The sequence below is a fragment of the Salvia hispanica genome, chromosome 1 (genome assembly GCF_023119035.1).
Source record: "Salvia hispanica cultivar TCC Black 2014 chromosome 1, UniMelb_Shisp_WGS_1.0, whole genome shotgun sequence".
Classification (NCBI taxonomy): domain Eukaryota; kingdom Viridiplantae; phylum Streptophyta; class Magnoliopsida; order Lamiales; family Lamiaceae; genus Salvia; species Salvia hispanica.
In genome coordinates, this window is record NC_062965.1 from 20,973,582 (window position 1) to 20,994,684 (window position 21,103).

The 21,103-nt window shown below is 37.0% G+C and overlaps 1 protein-coding gene and 1 pseudogene across 1 annotated transcript; both read left to right on the plus strand.

Annotated features, from left to right (window-relative positions):
* The first annotated feature begins 2,572 nt into the window (after positions 1-2,572).
* Positions 2,573-8,340, plus strand: LOC125189691 (annotated as a pseudogene).
* A 1,401-nt stretch (positions 8,341-9,741) lies between these two features.
* On the plus strand, positions 9,742-12,084 carry LOC125189702 (receptor-like protein 49). The gene has a single exon (XM_048086955.1). It carries the CDS (start codon positions 9,742-9,744, stop codon positions 12,082-12,084), a length of 2,343 nt encoding a protein of 780 aa, XP_047942912.1.
* The last annotated feature ends 9,019 nt before the right edge of the window (positions 12,085-21,103 follow it).

The window sequence follows — 21,103 nt, forward strand, 5'->3', positions numbered from 1 at the left end:
AAATATAACATACAGTCCCTATATTCTATATTGGAGTATATCAATAAAATGACACCGTTTTCTGTTATTAGAATTAAATTACTGAAGTTTGTTGAAAATTATACTCCCTCCGCCTCTAAAAGTTTGTCTCATTATTCCATTTTCGTCTATCCCACAAAATTTGTTTCATTTCACTTCTTGTCCATTTTGATCGTGGATCCTATATTTCACTAACTTATTCCTACTCATATTTTATTATAAAACTAATACTAATATATAAAAATAGGACCCACATTCCACTGATTTTTTCAACTCATTCATTATATTTCTTGAAATCCGTATCGGGTAAAAGTGGGTCAATAATTGGAGGCGAAGGGAGTAATTCTGAAATATCGTTCTCATTAACAACTAATCTTTTTATGGCCAATTAAAAGTTGCGATCGTGTTTGTGGAAATTAATGACAGTCTTTCTTTATTCAAGTGGTGGTCTTAAAAAGTTATCTGATAGGAATTAGCCTATCAGAGGAATTATTTGAGTGAATTTGTAGAGAGAAAAAGAGAACAATCCTAGTTGAGGTTCTAGGGGGCGTTTTCACGCCAGAAGAGAGAACGAGATTAATATTTTAATTCTTCATTCTGCTTGATAATAATAAAAGACTCCACACATATTTATAATATGTGTGGTACAAAAAGATCTTCTATAAACTAGGAAAGCAAATCAAATCCTAACCACTATGGAAAGTAAATAAAATCATAATAACTAAATAATACTAAAACATAAATAAACTAAATAAATATACGGAGAGAATATCAGCTCCCTTCCGGAATAAAATAGAATATCAGGTTCCTATCAACTCCCCCACCGTTGAAAACCACCTTGCCCTCAAGGTGGAAGTCGGAAAAATAATCTTCCATCTCATTGTCTTTGTTTAGATCTTCAAATAAAATTGCATCGCTTGTAACCTCAACGAATGATGGAGAAACCGTCTTCGGGCATGAGATCTCTTCAGCGATTTCAGTGACATAACCAATGATGACAACATTGATTTTTGGGTAAGATTGTGGAGGACATTTGGTTTCCACCAAAGTCATTGCCTCATCCAACGCTTGAGGCGATTCGTCGCCATCTTTTTCCGTCTCGTCGATGACGGGATCAGACTTGACATTTGTTGTTGACACATCGTCATTTTTTGCAATAGTCTCAACGACAGAATCAGATGTGGCCTCCTTTTTTTGCTAAATATGCAACTGCCTCTGAAATTTTGTTGAGAAGTTTATTTGTCTCGGCGAAGTAAATGGCATCCTCATCAAAGTTATGATAAACAACATCCAGAAATTCTTGCCATGAGCAATTAGGATTCGAGCGTCGATACTCGTGGAGCCATACAGATGCTGGATGGTCAAAAAATAACCTTACAAAAAACAAACGATCAGTATCAGAAAACAAATGATAGTCAAAATACTCCTGAACATCCAAAATCCATCTCACGGGGTTAACACCAGAAAACCGAGGAGGAGTCTGGAGGAAGTTTGACAGCAGGACGGGCATGGTGGTAGAAATCAATAGGAGGATGAGAACCTAATGAAAGCACCAATTTGATAGGAATTAGCCTATCGGAGGAATTATTTGAGTGAATTTGTAGAGAGAAAAAGAGAACAACCCTAGTTGAGGTTCTAGGGGGCGTTTTCACGCCAGAAGAGAGAACGAGATTAATATTTTAATTCTTCATTCTGCTTGATAATAATAAAAGGCTCCACACATATTTATAATATGTGTGGTACAAAAAGATCTTCTATAAACTAGGAAAGCAAATCAAATCCTAACCACTATGTTTGTTGGAGTGATCCCAAAAGGTCGTCAAATTCAAACATTCTCAGCTGATTCATTTGAAGGAAATTTGGGGCTATGCGGTGTCCCTCTCGACATAAACTGCAGTAATACTAATGTACCACCACCGGGATATGATGAAAATGGGGAAGAGGAGAAGGATATAAAGTGGGAATATGTGTGTGCTGCGGTTGGATATGTTGTGGGAGTTGGAAGCATCGTGTGGCTGCTTTTGTTCTGTCGAAGCTTCAGATAGAAATACTTTGGGAAAATAGAAGAGGTTGTTGAAGACATGATCTGATAGTAGAGAAATTATATGAAAAGAGATTAGAGAGGGTGGAAACTAGCGTGACTTTGAGAGATTTGAGAGAACTGACGGTTTCTCCAAGAGGGAGAACCGGAGGAGAGAACGAGATTAATAATTTAATTCTTCATTCTGCTTGATAATAATAAAAGACTCCACACATATTTATAATATGTGTGGTACAAAAAGATCTCTATAAACTAGGAAAACAAATCAAAAGCAAATCAAATCCTAACCACTATGGAAAGTAAATAAAATCATAATAACTAAATAATACTAAAACATAAATAAACTAAATAAATATACAGAGAGAATATCAGCTCCCTTCCGGAATAAAATAGAATATCAGGTCCCTATCATTATCCAAGCAAACTATTTAAACCAGCATTCACCTATCATCATTTGTACACCAAAAAAGAAAAAGAAGAAGAAAAAAAGAATAATCAATCTCTTCTTTCACAATGCTTTCACACTTGTTGTTGTTCATTTGTTTGCTAATTTCATCCTTCATTTTCACGGCCCAATCTAATAATAACAAATGCCTTCGTCATCAGGAAACCTTGTTGCTTCAACTCAAGCAAGAGTTGATCTTTGATTCTGATTTTTCAACAAAACTTGTGCGATGGAATGAAAGTGATGAGTGTTGCAAGTGTCACGGTGTGGAATGTGATGCTTCTGGCTACGTCGTTAGTTTGCAGCTCGATGGTGAGGCTATTTCTGGTGGAATTGGTAACTCGTCAAGTCTCTTCGGATTTGTAGAAGCTTAACCTTGCCTACAATGTCTTCAGGCAGAAGACTATTCCAAAAGGAATTGGCAATGACACATTTGAATTTGTCATATGCTAGTTTTGTTGGGCCGGTTCCTTCAGAAATTTCATTTTTAACCAAATTGGCTAGTCTCGATATCTCTGACGACTACTTTCGTAATACTCTTAGCCTCGAACACCCAAATTTGGAGATGCTTGTCCAAAATCTAACCGAGCTTAGAGAACTCTATCTTGATGGTGTCAATATGACTTCCTTCCATGAAAGGGAAAGTTGGGGCAATATTATATCATCACATTTACCCAACCTCACCACTTTGAGCTTGGTTCATTGTAGTCTTCATGGCCCTTTGCCTTAATCCTTTTGGCAACTTCATTTCCTTTCTATTCTTCGACTAGATCAGAACAATCTTTCAGCAGTAGCACTTTGATGACTTGTTCACCAATTTTCCAAGTCTGACCACCTTGACTCTTGAAGGCTGTGAACCTATGGTCACAGGCATACCCGGGCAGGTATAACTCGCTGACTCCCGCTATGCCTTGGCCTTCTACCCGGCCGGGTGCTCCATTGGTGCCGGAGCTCTACACGGTCGGGTATTGCACGAGAAACGCCATTTTTTGACTATTTTTCTTGTTTTTTTTTTCTACACAACTCAACTAACGCATCAAACTCCAAAAATAACAATTAATTGGCTGGAAAACGACAATTCAAGCAATAAACTTGACATTAAGCACATCAACAGAGCAATTATACCAATGAAAATATGAGTCAGTCAATAACACTTCCAACCATTCCTATGTATTGCATATTTCTTTTGTCCTTTTGCTATTAGGCTATGGACAAGTAAGAAAGCTTAGTGAGACAAAGATTCTATCAGCAGCTGCAACGGTACACATTATCCATTTTAAATGAATATTTGGGATGAACAAAAGGATAAATGATGGATTGTATACTTAACCTTTTTTGTGCCTTTTTTTGAGTCTGGAGAAGATGGACTTTTTTCTTCATACAGATAATAATGCTTTCTTATTTACACCTTGGGCATGGCCCAACTCCAAAATTTCGAATGGGACTAACAGCCCAATCCAAAATAAGACTAACCCAGCTCATTTGACCACCATATAATTTAATAATTTATCATGGAAAAAAATATGAGAGATGCACATGTACTATACTTCATTCTGATATTCTAAAACAATTGAAAAATGAATAAATGTAAAATACAAGCAATACATATATATAAACATTGTAAGGATAATAAATTATAAGCACAAAAAAATGGAAAATTTTCAAATAGTATAAAAAATGAAAAACAGACAGGTAGTTTAAACAGTTTAAAATATGTTTAAACTTTAAAGTAAGATTATTAGTCTTTCAAGTCAACTCTTGAAGTTTTTGATAAATAGTTATCTTTGAAAACATCAAAACCCCATGAAATGACCACATAACTTTTCAAATTAAGAGAGATTGGTCCGAATGGGTGAATATGGGCCAATCGACTGGTCCTTAATCTTGTCAAAGATATTGCCCTACCCGATCCAAAAATCGAGCCCATTCATCTCAAATAATAATGGCCCAGCTTTTCCTTAATCAAGATATGATATATTGATATTGGCTCAAATAATGAATCTTGAATTTATTTAAGTGGGAAGAATTGGCGTTTGGTGAAAGTCGAGTGATTGAGGAGTGATTAGATATTTTCTTCTATTGAGGAGACAATTGAGAAAATAAGTAAGGTGAGAATTAATCCTCTCTTTGCGCAGAGTTATCAATTTATTTTCTAACTGGGAACGGTTGAAATTGGAAACCTTGACATCTTTATTAAATAAATGCAACATGGAAAAAAAAACTTACACATAAATAATTAAAGTATGATCTCAAGTCATCGTCATTTAGTATAATTAAAGCATGAACCATCTCAATTCTTATACTCATTCTGTCCCCTTAAATATGAAACGTTTGTCTTTTTGCACTTATTTTATTAAAATTATAATAAATAATTAAAGAGATAAAAAGATAAAGTAGGAGAAAGAATAATATAGATTAGAGTCTCCTTTACATTATTATGTTTTTTAATTTATTTATTTTCTACTTTAACTATTTCTTATTATTTTTTCAAAATACATGTGAAAGAGCAAACATATATTTCATAATTTAATGGGATAGGAGAAATATTATTTTGATCTTATTTCACAATTGAACTGTATGGGAAACAATGCTACAAATATAATTAAAGTATGAAATACTTTAAGTCATCATCGCATGTAATAAATGAATAAAATATATCTAGTTATGGTCGTATATCACAAGTCTGTCTAATTTTCTTTGCTTTTGTAGAAAAAAACTAAATGACATCGTTTAAGACATTGCAAAACTTTTCTCCAACTAAGACTACTAATGTTTGAAGATCCATTATCTAATATGACTGACCTAGAAGACCTCAGGTCAATTTCTAAGTCTTTCCACTTTCATAAAGCAAAGCAATGTAGGGGTACATCGTGCGGAAGCATGATAAATTCAACCAATAATTTTGAGAAAGTAATAAAGAGTAAAATGATACCAATGTTTTTAGGTGGAAAACTCTCTCTAAGTAGTACCGATACTCTACTAATTTTTTCCATCAATTTTTCTTTACAATATCAAATAATTTCTTAAAACTCGCGCCGATCAAATATGAGACATTTAATAGGGACCGAAGAAAGTAACAGCCACTATAGTTGAAACTGAGAAACCCGGGAGTAGAAATAGGGGTAGCTATATTGAGTTGCAATTGCTGACTTCAAATAATGTAGAGCGCCACTATAGTTGAAACTGAGAAACCCGGGAGTAGAAATAGGGTAGCTATATTGAGTTGCAATTGCTGACTTCAAATAATGTAGAGCAACAGATATTTTCTAAATGGAGTTTATATACTCCCTTTCCTCTGCACCATGTTATTTGAGGTAGTGACTAACATGAGAAAGTCTGAAATAGAATACGATTGAGACCGATTGAGTATAAGTTACGATTCTAAGCTTTAATTTAAATCACTCAATATTCATGAAAATTAAAAAATTTCTATAAAATATTTAGGCTAACAATATATAATTGTAATACTAAATATATAGAAAAAATTGTTGTAATGTATATAACCGTGTTTGTGGAAATTACAATTATGAAATATAGTAATCGTGTTTGTGGAAATTCCTGGATTAGGACATATGAACCTCAAGTCAACTCAGTATTGTAAGTTGTAACCCACTTGTCTCTTCTGTAATTGTGGAATTTACATCTGGTTGTCTTTATTTATTAGTGTTGCAAGTTCTGATCTTAAAAACATATCCACATTGTTTGTATAAATCCTAATGCACATATCTTCATTTGTATACACACACAAATCAATATCCTCTTTCACAATGCTTTCAAATTTCTTTCTGCTCATTTTTATACTAATTTCGTCCTCCATTTTCACTACTCATTCATATAATAACAAATGCCTTCATCACCAGGAAATCATGTTGCTTCAACTCAAGGCTGAGCTGGTCTTCGATTCTTCTCGTTCGACAAAATTGGTGCGATGGAATGAAAGTCGCGAGTGTTGCTTGTGGCATGGTGTGGAATGTGATGCTTCTGGCTATGTCGTTAGCTTGCAGCTCGATGAGGAGGCCATTTCTGGTGAGATTTGGGATTCGTCGAGTCTCTTCAGATTTAAATATCTGCAGAAGCTTAACCTTGCCCACAATGACTTCAGTGATGCATTTGGGATTCCAAAAGGTATTGGCAATCTGACTTGTTTGACACATTTGAATTTGTCATATGCTGGTTTTGGTGGGCAGGTTCCTTCTGAAATTTCATCCTTGACGAGATTGGTTAGCCTTGATATGTCCAGCGACTTTCACAGCGGTCATAGCCTTGTGCTCCCAACTTTGAAGACTCAAATTAAAAGTGTTGGACCTAAATTCATGTAACTTGTCCAGTTTTCCTGATTTCTTCAAACATTTGGATCTAGAAGGATTGGATCTCTCAAAAAATAGTATTGCAGGGGGGATACCTAGTTGGATTTGGGGAACACAACTTGAGTATTTGGACTTGTCGTTCAATCTTTTGACGAATCTGCAAAAGCCTTACCATATACCTGCTTCTCTTCAGTCTCTAAGCTTGGAATCTAACCAGCTTAAGGGCGAGTTGCAGATGTCCATTCCACTTCAATCTGAACTCTTGTTATTGTTTCTTGCTAATAATAGTTTTAGTGGATCAATTCCAATCTCCTTGTGCAATGCTACAAATCTCATGTCTCTTGACATGTCTAGAAATAAATTAAGTGGCAGCATTCCCTCTTGCCTACTTGAAAACATTATTGTCCTTGATCTGAGTCAAAACAACATCAGCGGTAACATTCCAGATACTTTTGGAATGGTTTATCTGGATCTTAACAATAATGCTTTAGAAGGGAAGATCCCAAAGTCCATCGAAAGTTGTATGCAGTTGGAGTACTTGAATGTAGGGAACAACATGATCAACGACACTTTTCCATGCATGCTAACATCGGGGTTATTTGCTCTTGTTTTGCACTCCAACAGATTCCATGGGGATTTAAAATGTCACGGAAATTGGCCGAAACTTAAAATTCTAGATGTATCATCGAATCATTTTAGTGGAAGTCTTGAATCAATCAACTTCTCTAGTTGGACGGCTATGGTGCAATCGAGTGATAGAGATTTCGAAGTCGATTATGGCCTCAAGTTTGACGTGGCATTAATCATTAAAGGGAAAATGATGGAGTTTCACAAGATTTGGTCCGACTTTAGTACCATTGATTTGTCTTCCAATAGTTTCTACGGAAATATACCAAATGCAATTGGTGATTTTCCCTTACTTCATCAACTCAACCTTTCCCACAATGCCCTCAATGGAAGCATCCCAAAATCATTTGGTCAACTGAAGAATCTCGAATCGCTCGACCTCTCTGTAAACCAACTAGCAGGGCCGATCCCAGATGCACTTGGAGAGCTCACATTCCTTTCAGTCTTGAATCTCTCCTACAATAAGTTTGTTGGAGCAATCCCAAAAGGGCGCCAAATTCAAACATTCTCAGCTGACTCATTTGAAGGAAATTCAGGGCTATGCGGTTTCCCTCTCCACATAAACTGCAGTAATACTAATGTATCGCCGCCAGCGGGATATGATGAAAATGGGGAAGAGGAGAAGGAGATAGAGTGGGAATATGTGTGTGCTGCAGTTGGATATGTTGTGGGAGTAGGAAGCATCGTGTGGCTGCTTTTATTCTGTCGAAGCTTCAGAGAGAAATATTTCGGCAAAATAGAAGAGGTTGTAGAAGACATGTTCATTGCCAGAGACATGAGAAGAAGACGTGCAAGGAGAGCAGCAGCAGCAAGGAACCGAGTCAGGAGGCAGTAGTGTTGGAAATGTTATCTGTGTTTATGTAAGAGAGTGAAATAAAATGGGGTTCCTATGTGTTTAACTATGCCCATGTTTTTTCTTAAAGTTTGTGGGTTGTTCAATGCAATGAATTTTGGCGTGCATGATTGTATTTTGCAAAACTTCATTCATTATGGTTTCTTTCATAATGAGTTGGCACTCTAAATTTTGATTATAAATATACCTATTTGTAGTTGTAGCACAAATTACATCAGCAGCTGCAGCGGAAGACTTTATCCAGAAAAGGATAAATGATGGTTTGTATATTTATAGAAATTTTTATGCCTTTTTCTGAGTCGTTGGAAGAAGGACTTTTATTTCTCAAGAAGATAAATAAAGTTCCCTTATTAAACCTTTGACTATTTTTGGGTCTAGGCCCAACAAAAGTATAATCCAGCCCAGTCCAAAATAAGGCATACCCAGCCCATTAGACCACCACATAATTTATCAAGTTCGTCGGATGGATCGGGTCAGGTTGATGGGCCAAATGTGGGAATTCGGGTCAATCCACATGATATGTGATTGGATCCAAATGCTTAATGTTGCTGAGTGTCTACTATTTTTAGTTAAGTGGCAAGAATTGGCATTGTTAATTTCTATCCTAATGGCCTTATTTAAACAAAGGAAAAACATATGAGAGAGAGAGAAGTTGTTCATTTTGTTGAGGAAAGTTGTTCATCGAAATGCTTGATTGAGTTATGAGATGATTTGAGAAAAATAAGCAGTCAGGAAACTAAAAATCATAATACAAGCTCACTATCGTAAATCAAAAAAGGACCAATTGATAGGCCCTGGTGATCTCTTTCTAGACACCACCGTTTTTTTATTTCATCCCAAATTATTCAAATCCTCATTGTTTAGCATTGTCACCGACACGATGAGGGGGAAAACAGAAGATTCAATGTATGCCACTACCTCTTGAATGATTGAATCATAGTAGTATAATGGTAATAGTAACATAAAATTGAAAGATTGTTTTGTCTCATTAACAACTAATTAATCTATCATAATCAATTCAAGGTTCTAATGCCAGAATTATAGGTGTTTTTCCCAATAATTCTTTGATTGGGGCAGAGAATGACTTCAAGTCAATTTCGTGAACTTAGGGTTAAAACCATATATGAATTGCGTCCTATTATTTTCTTCAAATCCAAATCATATGAAAGAAATCCCATGTCAATTTTTCATGAGTTATCATTACCCTACTATAAAGAAGATCAAGAAAATAGACTACAAAGCATGCAAAATTCTTAATGGCTTTAGTAATGTGGGGTACCACTTGAACTCAACCCAGGGAATACTCTAAAATTAAGACTAATTAAGATTGTTAAACCCCTCCCCACGTTAAAAAATAAGAAGAAAAAATAGGATTGCCTATTTAAACCCTCACGCACATATCTTCATTTGCACCCAAAATAATTATCGTTTATCAATATCCTCTTTCACAATGCTTTCAAACTTGTTGTGGTACATTTGTATACTAATTTCATCCTTCATTTCCACTACTCATTCTTATAATAACAAATGCTTTCGTCATCAGGAGATCTTGTTGCTTCAACTCAAGGATGAGTTGATCTTTGATTCTTCTCTTTCAACAAAGCTGGTGCGATGGAATGAAAGTGGCGAGTGCTGCAAGTGGCACGGTGTAGAATGTGATGCTTCTGGCCACATTGTTAGTTTGCAGCTCGATGATGAGGCCATCTCTGGTGGAATTGGGGATTCGTCGAGTCTCTTCAGATTTGAATATCTGCAGAAGCTCAACCTCGCCTTTAATAATCTATACTTGAACTACACTCCCATTCCAAAAGGAATTGGCAATCTGACATATTTGACACACTTGAATTTGTCATATGCTGGTTTTGGTGGGCAGGTTCCTTTTGAAATTTCATCGTTGACAAGATTGGCTAGTCTCGATATCTCCACCCGGCGTGGTACTCTAAGTCTCGAGCACCCAAATTTGGAGATGCTTGTCCAAAATCTAACAAGGCTTGAAGAGATTCATGTCGATTTGTCATTTAACTACTTGACCGGCTCACTTCCTTCTACATTGTTTGAAGGACTTTCCAATCTTGTTCGCCTAGATTTGAGTTATAATTCATTCTCTGGCAACATTCCCCACTCTCTGTCGGGTCTCCCTTCGTTGTTGGAACTTGATCTTAGGAAAAACCAATTTAATGGTACTTTTCAACTAGACAACTTTCGAAGCCTTCCCAATCTCATATTGCTTGGTCTATCTGATAACAGCTTGTCGGTAGATGTTGGCAACATCAGTTCAAGTTCACATGGATGTTTCCGGTTAAAAGTGTTATACCTAGCTTCGTGTAACTTGTCCAACTTTCCCGATTTCATCAAACATTTGAATTTGGAAGAACTGAATCTATCAAACAATAGTATTGCAGGGGAGATACCTAGTTGGAGCTGGGGAACACAACTTAGCTATTTGGACCTTTCCTTTAATCTTCTGACAGATATGCAAAAGCCTTACCACATGCCAGCCTCTCTTGGGATCCTATACTTGCAATCTAACCAGCTTGGGGGTGAGTTGCAGTTGTCCATTCCACTTGAATCTGAACTCTTGTCCTTGTCTCTTGCTAATAACAGTTTAAGTGGATTAATTCCAACCTCCCTCTGCAATGCCACACATCTTAACACTCTTGACTTGTCTGGAAATAAATTAAGTGGTAGCATGCCCCGTTGCCCACTTGATAATATTTGGTTTCTCGATCTGAGTCAAAACAACATCAGTGGCGAAATTCCAGATATTTTTCCTATGAAATGTGTGCTACAATATCTTGATCTTAACAACAATAATCTTGAAGGGAAGATCCCAAAGTCCCTCGAAAGTTGCCATTCGTTGAACTACATGAATGTTGGAAACAACATGATGAACAACACTTTCCCATGCATAGTATCATCGATATTGGGTGTTCTTGTTTTGCACTCCAATAGATTCCATGGGGAAGTAAGATGTCACGCTAGTTGGCCAAATCTCCAAATTCTGGATATATCATCGAATCAGTTTACTGGTGGTCTTGACTCATTCAACTTCTCAAGTTGGACGGCTATGGCGCTACCGAGTGATGGAAAATTGGGCCGCATTAATTACAACATGCGGAGGTCTAGCCTAACATTAACCATGAAAGGGCAAATGGTAGATGTTTATAACATTTGGTCAAGTTTTGGTACCATTGATTTGTCTTCCAATAATTTTCATGGAAAGATACCAAATGCAATTGGAGATCTCAACTCACTTTATCAACTCAACTTCTCCCACAATGCCCTCGATGGAAGCATCCCAAAATCATTTGGTCAGTTGAGTAATCTCGAATCACTCGACCTCTCTGTAAACCAACTAGTTGGGCCAATCCCAGAGGAGCTCGGAGGGCTCACATTCCTTGCACACTTGAATCTCTCCTACAATATGTTTGTTGGAGCGATCCCAAAAGGTCGTCAAATTCAAACATTCTCAGCTGATTCATTTGAAGGAAATTTGGGGCTATGCGGTTTCCCTCTCGACATAAATTGCAGTAATACTAATTTACCACCACCGGGATTTGATGAAAATGTGGAAGAGGAGATGGAGATAGAGTGGGAATATGTGTGTGCTGCAGTTGGATATGTTGTGGGAGTAGGAAGCATCGTGTGGCTGCTTTTATTCTGTCGAAGCTTCAGAGAGAAATATTTCGGCAAAATAGAAGAGGTTGTTGAAGGCATGTTCATCGCCAGAGACATGAGAAGAAGACGTGCAAGAAGAGAAGCAGCAGTGAGGAATCGAGCCGGGAGACATTAGTGTTGGAAATGTTATCATGTTTTATGTAAGGGGGTTAGCTTAGCTTGTGTGCTTCCCTATGTGTTCAATTGTGTGCATGTTTTTATCTTAAAGTTTGTGGGTTGTAATGTTGAAGAATGGAATGACACTTTCAATCATTCCTATGTATTGAATAATTCTTTTTCTTTTTAATCTTTTTTTATCACATTTCTCGTTCTATTAAGTAAGAAAGCTTAGTGACAGAATAGTTGAGCAAGATGTGTAGAACAGGGCTTACCCAGCCCAATCCAAAACAGGGCTTACTCCGTTCCTAGATAGGGGCATCAGGCTGGTTTCAATCCACGTGTCCTAAATCTTGGCGAACTTAATTAAATATATGGCTTGGTTTGGCACAGGTTTTAATTTTAATGTAGAATCGGTAAAGGAAGAGAGAAGGAAAAAAGTAAGAGAGAGGAAGAAAAAATTAGTGAAAAGTAGTGTTAGTGGAATGATGTGTAGAGTTATTATTTATTGAAAACATTCCATAAATGAATGTGCTTTATTTTTTGTGGACGACCAAAAATAGTAAATGCGTTCTATTTTTTTTTGGACGAATGGACTATATAATTAAAATATGAAATTACTCAAGTCATCGACACATTAGAAAGTCATCTTTCTTTTGTTTTTATAGTGGAAAAGCACAAGGCAACTTTTATGACACGGCATTGCTTAGTCTTTCTACGACAATATAATTTTGAAGCAAGAAAATGATATTCCTATGATCCTATTAACAATTATTCCGTCAACTGACACCTCAAGTCTACTTCCAAGTCTTTCCAATTCTATAAAGTAGTTGTACTGAATTTACAATTAATTCACAACTCCTTATTCATAAAAAAAAAATATTCCCCCTGTCCACTATTAGTGGACGGAGTACAAATTTCTACTAGTATAAATCTTGACTAACAATATGCATTGGTGACAAGGGTGCATTAAAATGCCAATTTTTCATAAATTGTTAACTTGATAACTTATCAACGTGATGTATTAAAAATGTCAACGCATATTTTGTGTTGATATTTTAATAAACTGTGTTGATATTTAAATACCAATGTCAGTATAATGTATTAAAATATCAACTTAAGTTTATGTTGACATTTCAGTATCATCATGTTGACATTTTTAATATATTGCATTGATGAGTTAACAAGTTAGCAACAGATCACGCCCAAAAGTGATAGTATGTAGAAAAAATCATTTTTATTCTAAACTATAGGTGTTTTTTTCCCAATTATTCTTGATTGGGACTTAGAACGACCTCATGTCAATTCATTGTAGCATCGATGTAAGTCACATGTACATTTCTATCATTTTCTTCAAATCCTAACCATATAGCCCCTACTTGTGGAATTTACAATAAATGGAGTGTATCATTAATCTTTAGACTGTAAGTGAATGATTGAGTTACTTGTGGAATTTTATGCGTTTGATACAGTATGCTTACTTTGCACGATACAAAATAGTTTTACATTAACTGAGATGGTCTATTTAAAACCACATTCACTTATCTTAGTTTGTACACAAAAAAAAAAGGAATTCTCAATAGCTTCTTTCACAATGCTTTCATACTTCTTGTTACTCATTTATATACTAACTTCGTCCTTCATTTTCACTACTCATTCTTATAATAACAAATGTCTTCGTCACCAGGAAATCTTGTTGCTCCAACTAAAGAATGAGTTGATCTTCTATTCTTCCCGTTCAACAAAACTGGCGCGATGGAATGAAAGTGATGAGTGCTGCAAGTGGCCCGGTGTGGAATGTGATGCTTCTGGCTACGTCGTTAGTTTGCAGCTTGATGGTGAGGGCATTTACGGAATTGGGGATTCGTCGAGTCTTTTCTGATTTAAATATCTGCAGAAGCTTAATCTCGCCAATAATGACTTCAACTACATTGATTGCATTCCAAAAGGTATTGGCAATCTGACCTATTTGACACACTTGAATTTGTCAAATGCTGGTTTTGTTGGGCAGGTTCCTTCTGAAATTTTGTCCTTGGCGAGATTGGCTAGTCTCGATATCTCCAACGAGTTTGCCCATACTCTTAGTCTCGAGCTCCCAAATTTGGAGATGCTTGTCCAAAGTCTAGCAGAGCTTAGAGAGCTCTATCTTGATCGTGTCAATATCACTTCCTTTCATGAAAGGAAAAATTGGAGCCACATTGTATCATCATATTTACCAAACGTCACCTCTTAGAGCATGGTTGATTGTAATCTACTTGGCCCTTTGGCGAAGTCGTTTACGCAACTTCATTCCCTTTCTATTCTTCGACTACATCATAACAACCTTTCAGCGGTTGCACTTCATGACTTGTTCACCAATTTTCCAAGTCTGACCACCTTGAATCTTCGCAGCTGCAGTTTGAAGGGCTCTATCCCGTCCACCTTTGCTAACCTAACCAAGTTGAGTTATGTCGAGTTGTCGTATAATTTCTTGACAGGCTCACTTCCTTCTACATTGTTTGAAGGTCTTTCCAATCTTATTCATCTGAATTTGGGGTTCAATTCATTCTTTGGTAGCATTCCCCGCTCTCTTTTTGCTCTCCCTTCATTATTGGAACTTGATCTTAGTTACACCAATTCAATGGCACTTTTCATCTCAGCAACTTTCGAAACCTTCCCAATCTCACGTTGCTTGATCTCTCCGGCAATAGCTTGTCAGTAGATGTTGGAAGCTTCAGAGAGAAATATTTCGACAAAATAGAAGAAGTTGTAGAAGACATGTTCATTGCCAGAGACATGAGAAGAAGACGTGCAAGGAGAGCAGCAGCAGCAAGGAACCGAGTCAGGAGGCAGTAGTGTTGGAAATGTTATCTGTGTTTTATGTAAGAGAGTGAAAAAAATGGGGTTCCTATGTGTTTAACTATGCCCATGTTTTTTTCTTAAAGTTTGTGGGTTGTTCAATGCAATGAATTTTGGCGTGCATGTTTGTATTTTGCAAAACTTCATTCATTATGGTTTCTTTCATAATGAGTTGGCACTATAAATTTTGATTATAAATATACCTATTTGTAGTTGTAGCACAAATTACATCAGCAGCTGCAGCGGAAAACTATCCAGAAAAGGATAAATGATGGTTTGTATATTTATAGAAATTTTTTTGCCTTTTTCTGAGTCGGGGAAGATGGACTTTTATTTCTCAAGAAGATAAATAATGCTCTCTTATTAAACCATTGACATTTTTGGGTTTAGGCCCAACAAAAAGCATAATCCAGCCCAGTCCAAAATAAGGCGTACCCAGTCCACTAATGGATCGGGTCAGGTTGATGGGCCAAATGCGGGAATTCGGGTCAATCCACATGATATGTGATTGGATCCAAATGCTTAATGTTGCTGAGTGTCTACTATTTTTAGTTAAGTGGCAAGAATTGGCATTTTGTTAATTACGATCCTAATGGCCTTATTTAAACAAAGGAAAAACATAGGAGAGAGAGAGAGAATTATGGTCGAGTAGGCTAATGAGTAGATGTTTTCATTTTGTTGAGGAAAGTTATGAGATGATTTGAGAAAAATAAGCAGTCAGGAAACTAAAAATGCTTGATTGAGTTATGGGATGTGTTGGATATTTGGATGGACTCTTATTTGGGCTGTGTTATTGTTAAGCCCGAATGTTTTTTATTGGGCTGAGCCCAATGACTTACCTTCTATCACCAGATGCTGCCACGTGCCCTTCCTCTTGGATCTTGCTTGACAGCCGTTGGATGTAGGGTTGTTGGTGATTAGTGAGAGATGGCTGGGCGCCGGTTTCATTATCTCATCTTTCATCTCTCTCTCTCTCTTCGATTCTTCAGAGCATCTCTCTCTACTCTCTCTTCTTCTCCGATGATCTTCCGACCATCTCTTGGTGATCTTCCATGGTTTGTTGAGTGGTAGATCTGTTGTGAGTGCTGGTGTAAGGCAATCTCTTCGATTGCTTGGTGCTGGAGAAGATCTAGGGTTTGTGAGAACTTGAAGGCCGTGTATGGAGATTTGTTCGGTGGAACTTGATCTGGTGTGAGGGGTTTCTCTGGTGGAGGTATTGGTGGTCAGAGGGTTAACTCTATCCAATCCATTGGTGCTCCCTTGGGTCTAGTTCTGGTAGAATAGATTTGTGTTGTTGTGGCGGGTTCTGAGCCAAGATACTTTGATCTCTGATCTTACTCTTTGTATCTTACTCTTTGTTCGTAGTTAGTTTCTTGTGTTTTAGATCCGAGAGGATCTTCCTTGTTGTTACTAACTGTTTGATTAAGTGTGCAGATTATGGAGCTAGCAAGGTTGATAGCTTAGATCGGTTCAAGATCTTGTAATAGCTAGGGTTACTTGTTCTTGTTCTTAATCTGTAATTCTTTGGCTCGTGATTGTAACATCAGCCGCGTGGGTGAGAGTTTGACTCTTGTACAAGAACAAAGAGGTCTCGGTAATTAGTTAATCTAGACTAATCTGATCCCTACAAGATGATTTGAGACAAATAAGCAGTTAGGAAACTGAAAATCATAATACAAGCTCACTATCATAAATAAAAAAAGGGACCAATTGATAGGCCCTGGTGATCTCTTTCTAGACACCACCAATTCCTCATTGTTTAGCATTGTCACCGACACGATGAGGGGTAAAACAGAAGATTCAATATATGTCACTACCTCTTCAATCATAATTTCATTACTCCTCATCTAAATCAACAGAGGTCAAAGAAAAAACTACTACATAATCTCATAGACACCAACAGTTGCCCTTCAATATCTCTATGACTTCAATTTTCCAATCAACCAAAATAACAGGAAACAACAACTAGCATCACTTCATCTTCCAATACGCAAATTGCAGTTTTTACTGAATTTAACTCAATATTATTGTTGTCATTTATCTTATCTCCAAATTGACACAACAATAAAAACGTTTACAGTTCTCTGTACTTTCTTGTCTTCCTCTATATTTTTGCTTCCATATTTCTTTACATGGTATCACAGCCTGGTTGCCTATCAGGTGTTTGATTTTATACCTCAAAGAAGATGAATGGTGGAAGTAGTGCCTCTGTAGATAAGCTTGTTGGTGACAATTACAGTTATTGGAAGTTATGTATGGAAGCTTACCTACAAGGACAGGATTTGTGGGATCTTATATCCGGTGAAGATGTACTTCCGGAAGATACACCACAAAATGGAGAAGCAAGGAGAAAGTGGAAGATCAAGTGTGGCAAAGCTTTATTTGCTTTGCGGACGTCGATCAGTAAGGATTATATAGAGCATGTTCGTAATGTGAAATCACCCAAAGAAGTGTGAGAGACACTTAACAGATTGTTCACTCAAAAGAACACGATGCGGCTCCAATTTCTGGAGAACGAACTTGCTGGGACGATTCAAAATAAGCTAACGATTTCAGAGTATTTTCTGAAAGTCAAAAGCTTGTGTTCTGAAATTTCAGAATTGGATGCAGAAGGTGCTGTCAAAGAAGCTCGATTGCGCCGCTACCTAATTCGAGGATTACGTGAAGAGTTTATGCCTTTTATCTCTTCAATACAAGGGTGGGTAAATCAAGATCATAGAATTGGAAAATTTGCTATCAAACCAAGAAGCATTGGTAAAGCAAATAATTGGTGGTAACAGCCAATCTTCGTCTTGTGTTGAAGAGGTTCTTTATGCAAAAGACAAAGGAAAGAACAAGTTTACAGCTAAATCCCCATCAGCTGGGGGTAACTTTTCCAAAGGTGAAGGGCATTCGAAGAAATCTGCTCCAGAATGTTATAGATGTGGAAAGCTTGAACACATTAAGCGCAATTGTCGTGTGAAAGTGAAGTGTGAACGGTGTGGGAAAACTAACCATATTCAACGCAATTGTCGCACAAATTTTGCTAAAGAAGGAGTGAATGTGGCTTATGAACATGATGAGCATGAACAACCAAAGTGGGATCAATGCTTATCCATTGAAGATATATGTCAAGATAAGGTGCCAAAACCAGTTGCAGATGCTGATACGAGGGCTAATGTCACTATAGACTACAACTATGAATGGATCATTGATTCGGGATGCTTTCACCATGCAACTAGAAATGATTCTCTACTCTCGTCTATTCGTCCACACAATCAAAAGAAGGTTATTGTGACTGCAGATAATTCACTACACCCTGTAGTAAATGAAGGGCAATTTTGCGTCAAGAAGGATGTCTCTCTTTACGATGTTTATCACGTTCCAGGCTTGAAGAAGAATCTAGCATCAGTTTCTCAAATTGCGGATTCTGGGAGGTATGTTCTTTTTGGTCCACATGATGTGAAAATTATTTCCAACATTAAACATCTTGATGCTGATGTTCTTTTTACGGGAAAGAGAAAAGATTCGCTTTATGTATTGTCTGCAAATGAAGCATATATTGAGAAAACAAGTCAATATGCTAATGCTACACTTCGGCATGCTCGATTAGGCCATGTTGGATTTCAGTTATTGCAGAAAATTTCTGAAAAGAAGCTTCTTGAAGGTGTCCCTCAGTTCAAGAAGATTTATCCAGATGTTGTTTGTTCTGGTTGTCAATATGGAAAATTACATCGTCTCCCCTTCTCAAATTCAAAGAATAAAGCTACTGCCGTGCTGCAGCTAATTCACTCGGATCTGATGGGGCCCACAAAAACACCAAGTTATTGTCGCTATCGTTATACGATGATTATTGTGGATGATTTTTCTCGATTCTCATGGGTCTTCTTCTTAGAACAGAAAAGTGAGGCATTCTCCAAGTTTGTTCAATTCAAGGAGCAAGTGGAGAAAGAATTTGGGCAGAAAATTAAGAGTCTGCGCACTGATAATGGGGTGAATTCATGTCTGATCAGTTTCTTAATTATTGCGATGGTATTCGATGTCAGATGACTTGTCCCGAAACTCCACAACAAAACGGAGTTGCTGAGCATAAATTGGCACATCTTACATCCATTTGCTTATCATGGATACATGCAAAGAACCTTCCAAGAGAGTTATGGGCAGCGGCAATTCAGTCCGCGAGTTATGTTGTGTATCGGTTACCTTCGTGGCCAGGTACGGAACCATGCCCCTATGAGCTATTATACCATCATAAGCCAAATGTGAGTTTGTTTCGAGTCTTTGGTTCGATTTGTTATATCCATGTCTCAAAGTCTAACAGGACTAAGCTTGATCCGAAGGCAAAAAGATGTATTTTTGTTGGCTATGCCACTCACAGGAAAGGATGGAGGTGTATGGATCCAGAAACAAAGAAAGTTGTTGTAACATCTCGATTTCCCGAACCCTAATTTTAGAGCCCTAGAATTTATTTTGATGACGTAGAGACGTGAAATATTTATGAATGCATTTATTGCATGAGATGCTATGGCCGAGTTTGCGTTGGAAGTTTGAAAAGTCAAACTTGTTTATTATATGATGTGGCATGTGATCTATTAATTTATGAGATGAATTATTTGTTTATGGGTGAGTGAGAATATTAGAGAAAATTTCCATAAATACTAGCCACCCAATTCTTGAGAATTTGGACCCCCTTGATTTTTGGAGAAGGAATTCTATTTTTCCGGATTTAATTTAATTCTTGGGATATTTATCCAAATTAAATCTAAAACCCATTTATTCCTTATTTTTATGGAGGAAAAATCGAGCCCCTTTATTTCTTGGTGATTTTCGAAAATCACCTATTGTGAGAAGGAAAGAATTATTTTATTTTAGTTAACCCCTTATTTGATTTCCTTCCATACCTAGAATTTAAATATTCTACCAAATCTTTTCATACCTAAAGAGATCTTGTCTTATCTTATTTTAGTTAAATATTCAAAATCCATGCCTTATTTAAAAAGGCATAGGGGACGCCTTTTTCAATCCCAAGTTGGGAGAATTCTTATTTTTATTTTGCTCCGTAATATTTTATTCTGCTCCGTAAAATATCCAAAACGAAATCTTGGCTAATTAAGAGCCTAATTTTCGAAACCTAGAGGATTTTGCCCTATGATCTATTTTTGTTAATTCTTCATCCCTACTTCACAATATTTATTTATTTAATTGTGGAGAATAGAATCTTACCAAATATTCTAAAGATCTTTTTGAGCTCTATAAATAAGAGAAACCCCTAAACCTAGCCCCCATAATTTTCGCCCCTCACCATACTACACGCCCCCTCCCCCTTTTCCTTCTCTCTCAATTTTCTTCTACTTTACTCCATTAATCCTCCATCCTTTGAGAAGAAATAGAGTTTGAGCCTCAAGATTTTTGAAGAACCAAGTCTTTACTCTGTTTGTACCGTTCGTTTTTCTTGAAAAGGTATTCTTATATTGATTTTCTTCTTTCTACTCGATTCCTCTTCTTTCTAACCGATTAATCGGTATTCTTGAACCCTCACGCATCTTGTTTGAGTGAAAGTGGGATAAAAAGGGATATGGGAACATGTATGCATGTAGTATGTGTGTGTGGCGTGTGCGTGGTGTGTATGTGCGTGTGTGTGTGTTGTGTTGTGTGGTGTGTGCTTGATGGATAAATACTCTTTGCAACTTATGTTGATGTTAGATTTAGAGTTGAGATACGAATGAAAGTCATACGATGAACATAATCTTTGTTTGGTAATTATAAGATAAATCGATGGAAAAAGGGAAAGTGTAGAGACATGCATGAATTAGGAAGTTTGTGTTGAATCTGATTTGTGATATGTGCCTATGTGATTAAAAAGGTGAAACCTCAGTTGCGAAACCGGATAACAAAGGAAAGAACATACTTGAAACCTAAGCAGTCAAGGTGAGCTTTACTCTTAAACTCTTTTATGTGCAAATATATGAATGTGGAGGAATAAGGGTGGTTTAACTGTTATGCCATGCCTATGTCTGTTTTATTTTGATATTGTGCGCCTGATGCCTAGTTTGTGAGTTCGCTCCATTGGGCTATAGGGCTATGGATATGTTTATACGAATTCGGGTCTGAGTATGGGCCGCAAACCCTACCAGGCTGTGTACACGAGGGGAACGGGAGCCGTCTTTGCTAGTCGGCCGGTCTCGTGGGCGAAAAGTGTGGCCACACTTTCGTCGCACCAT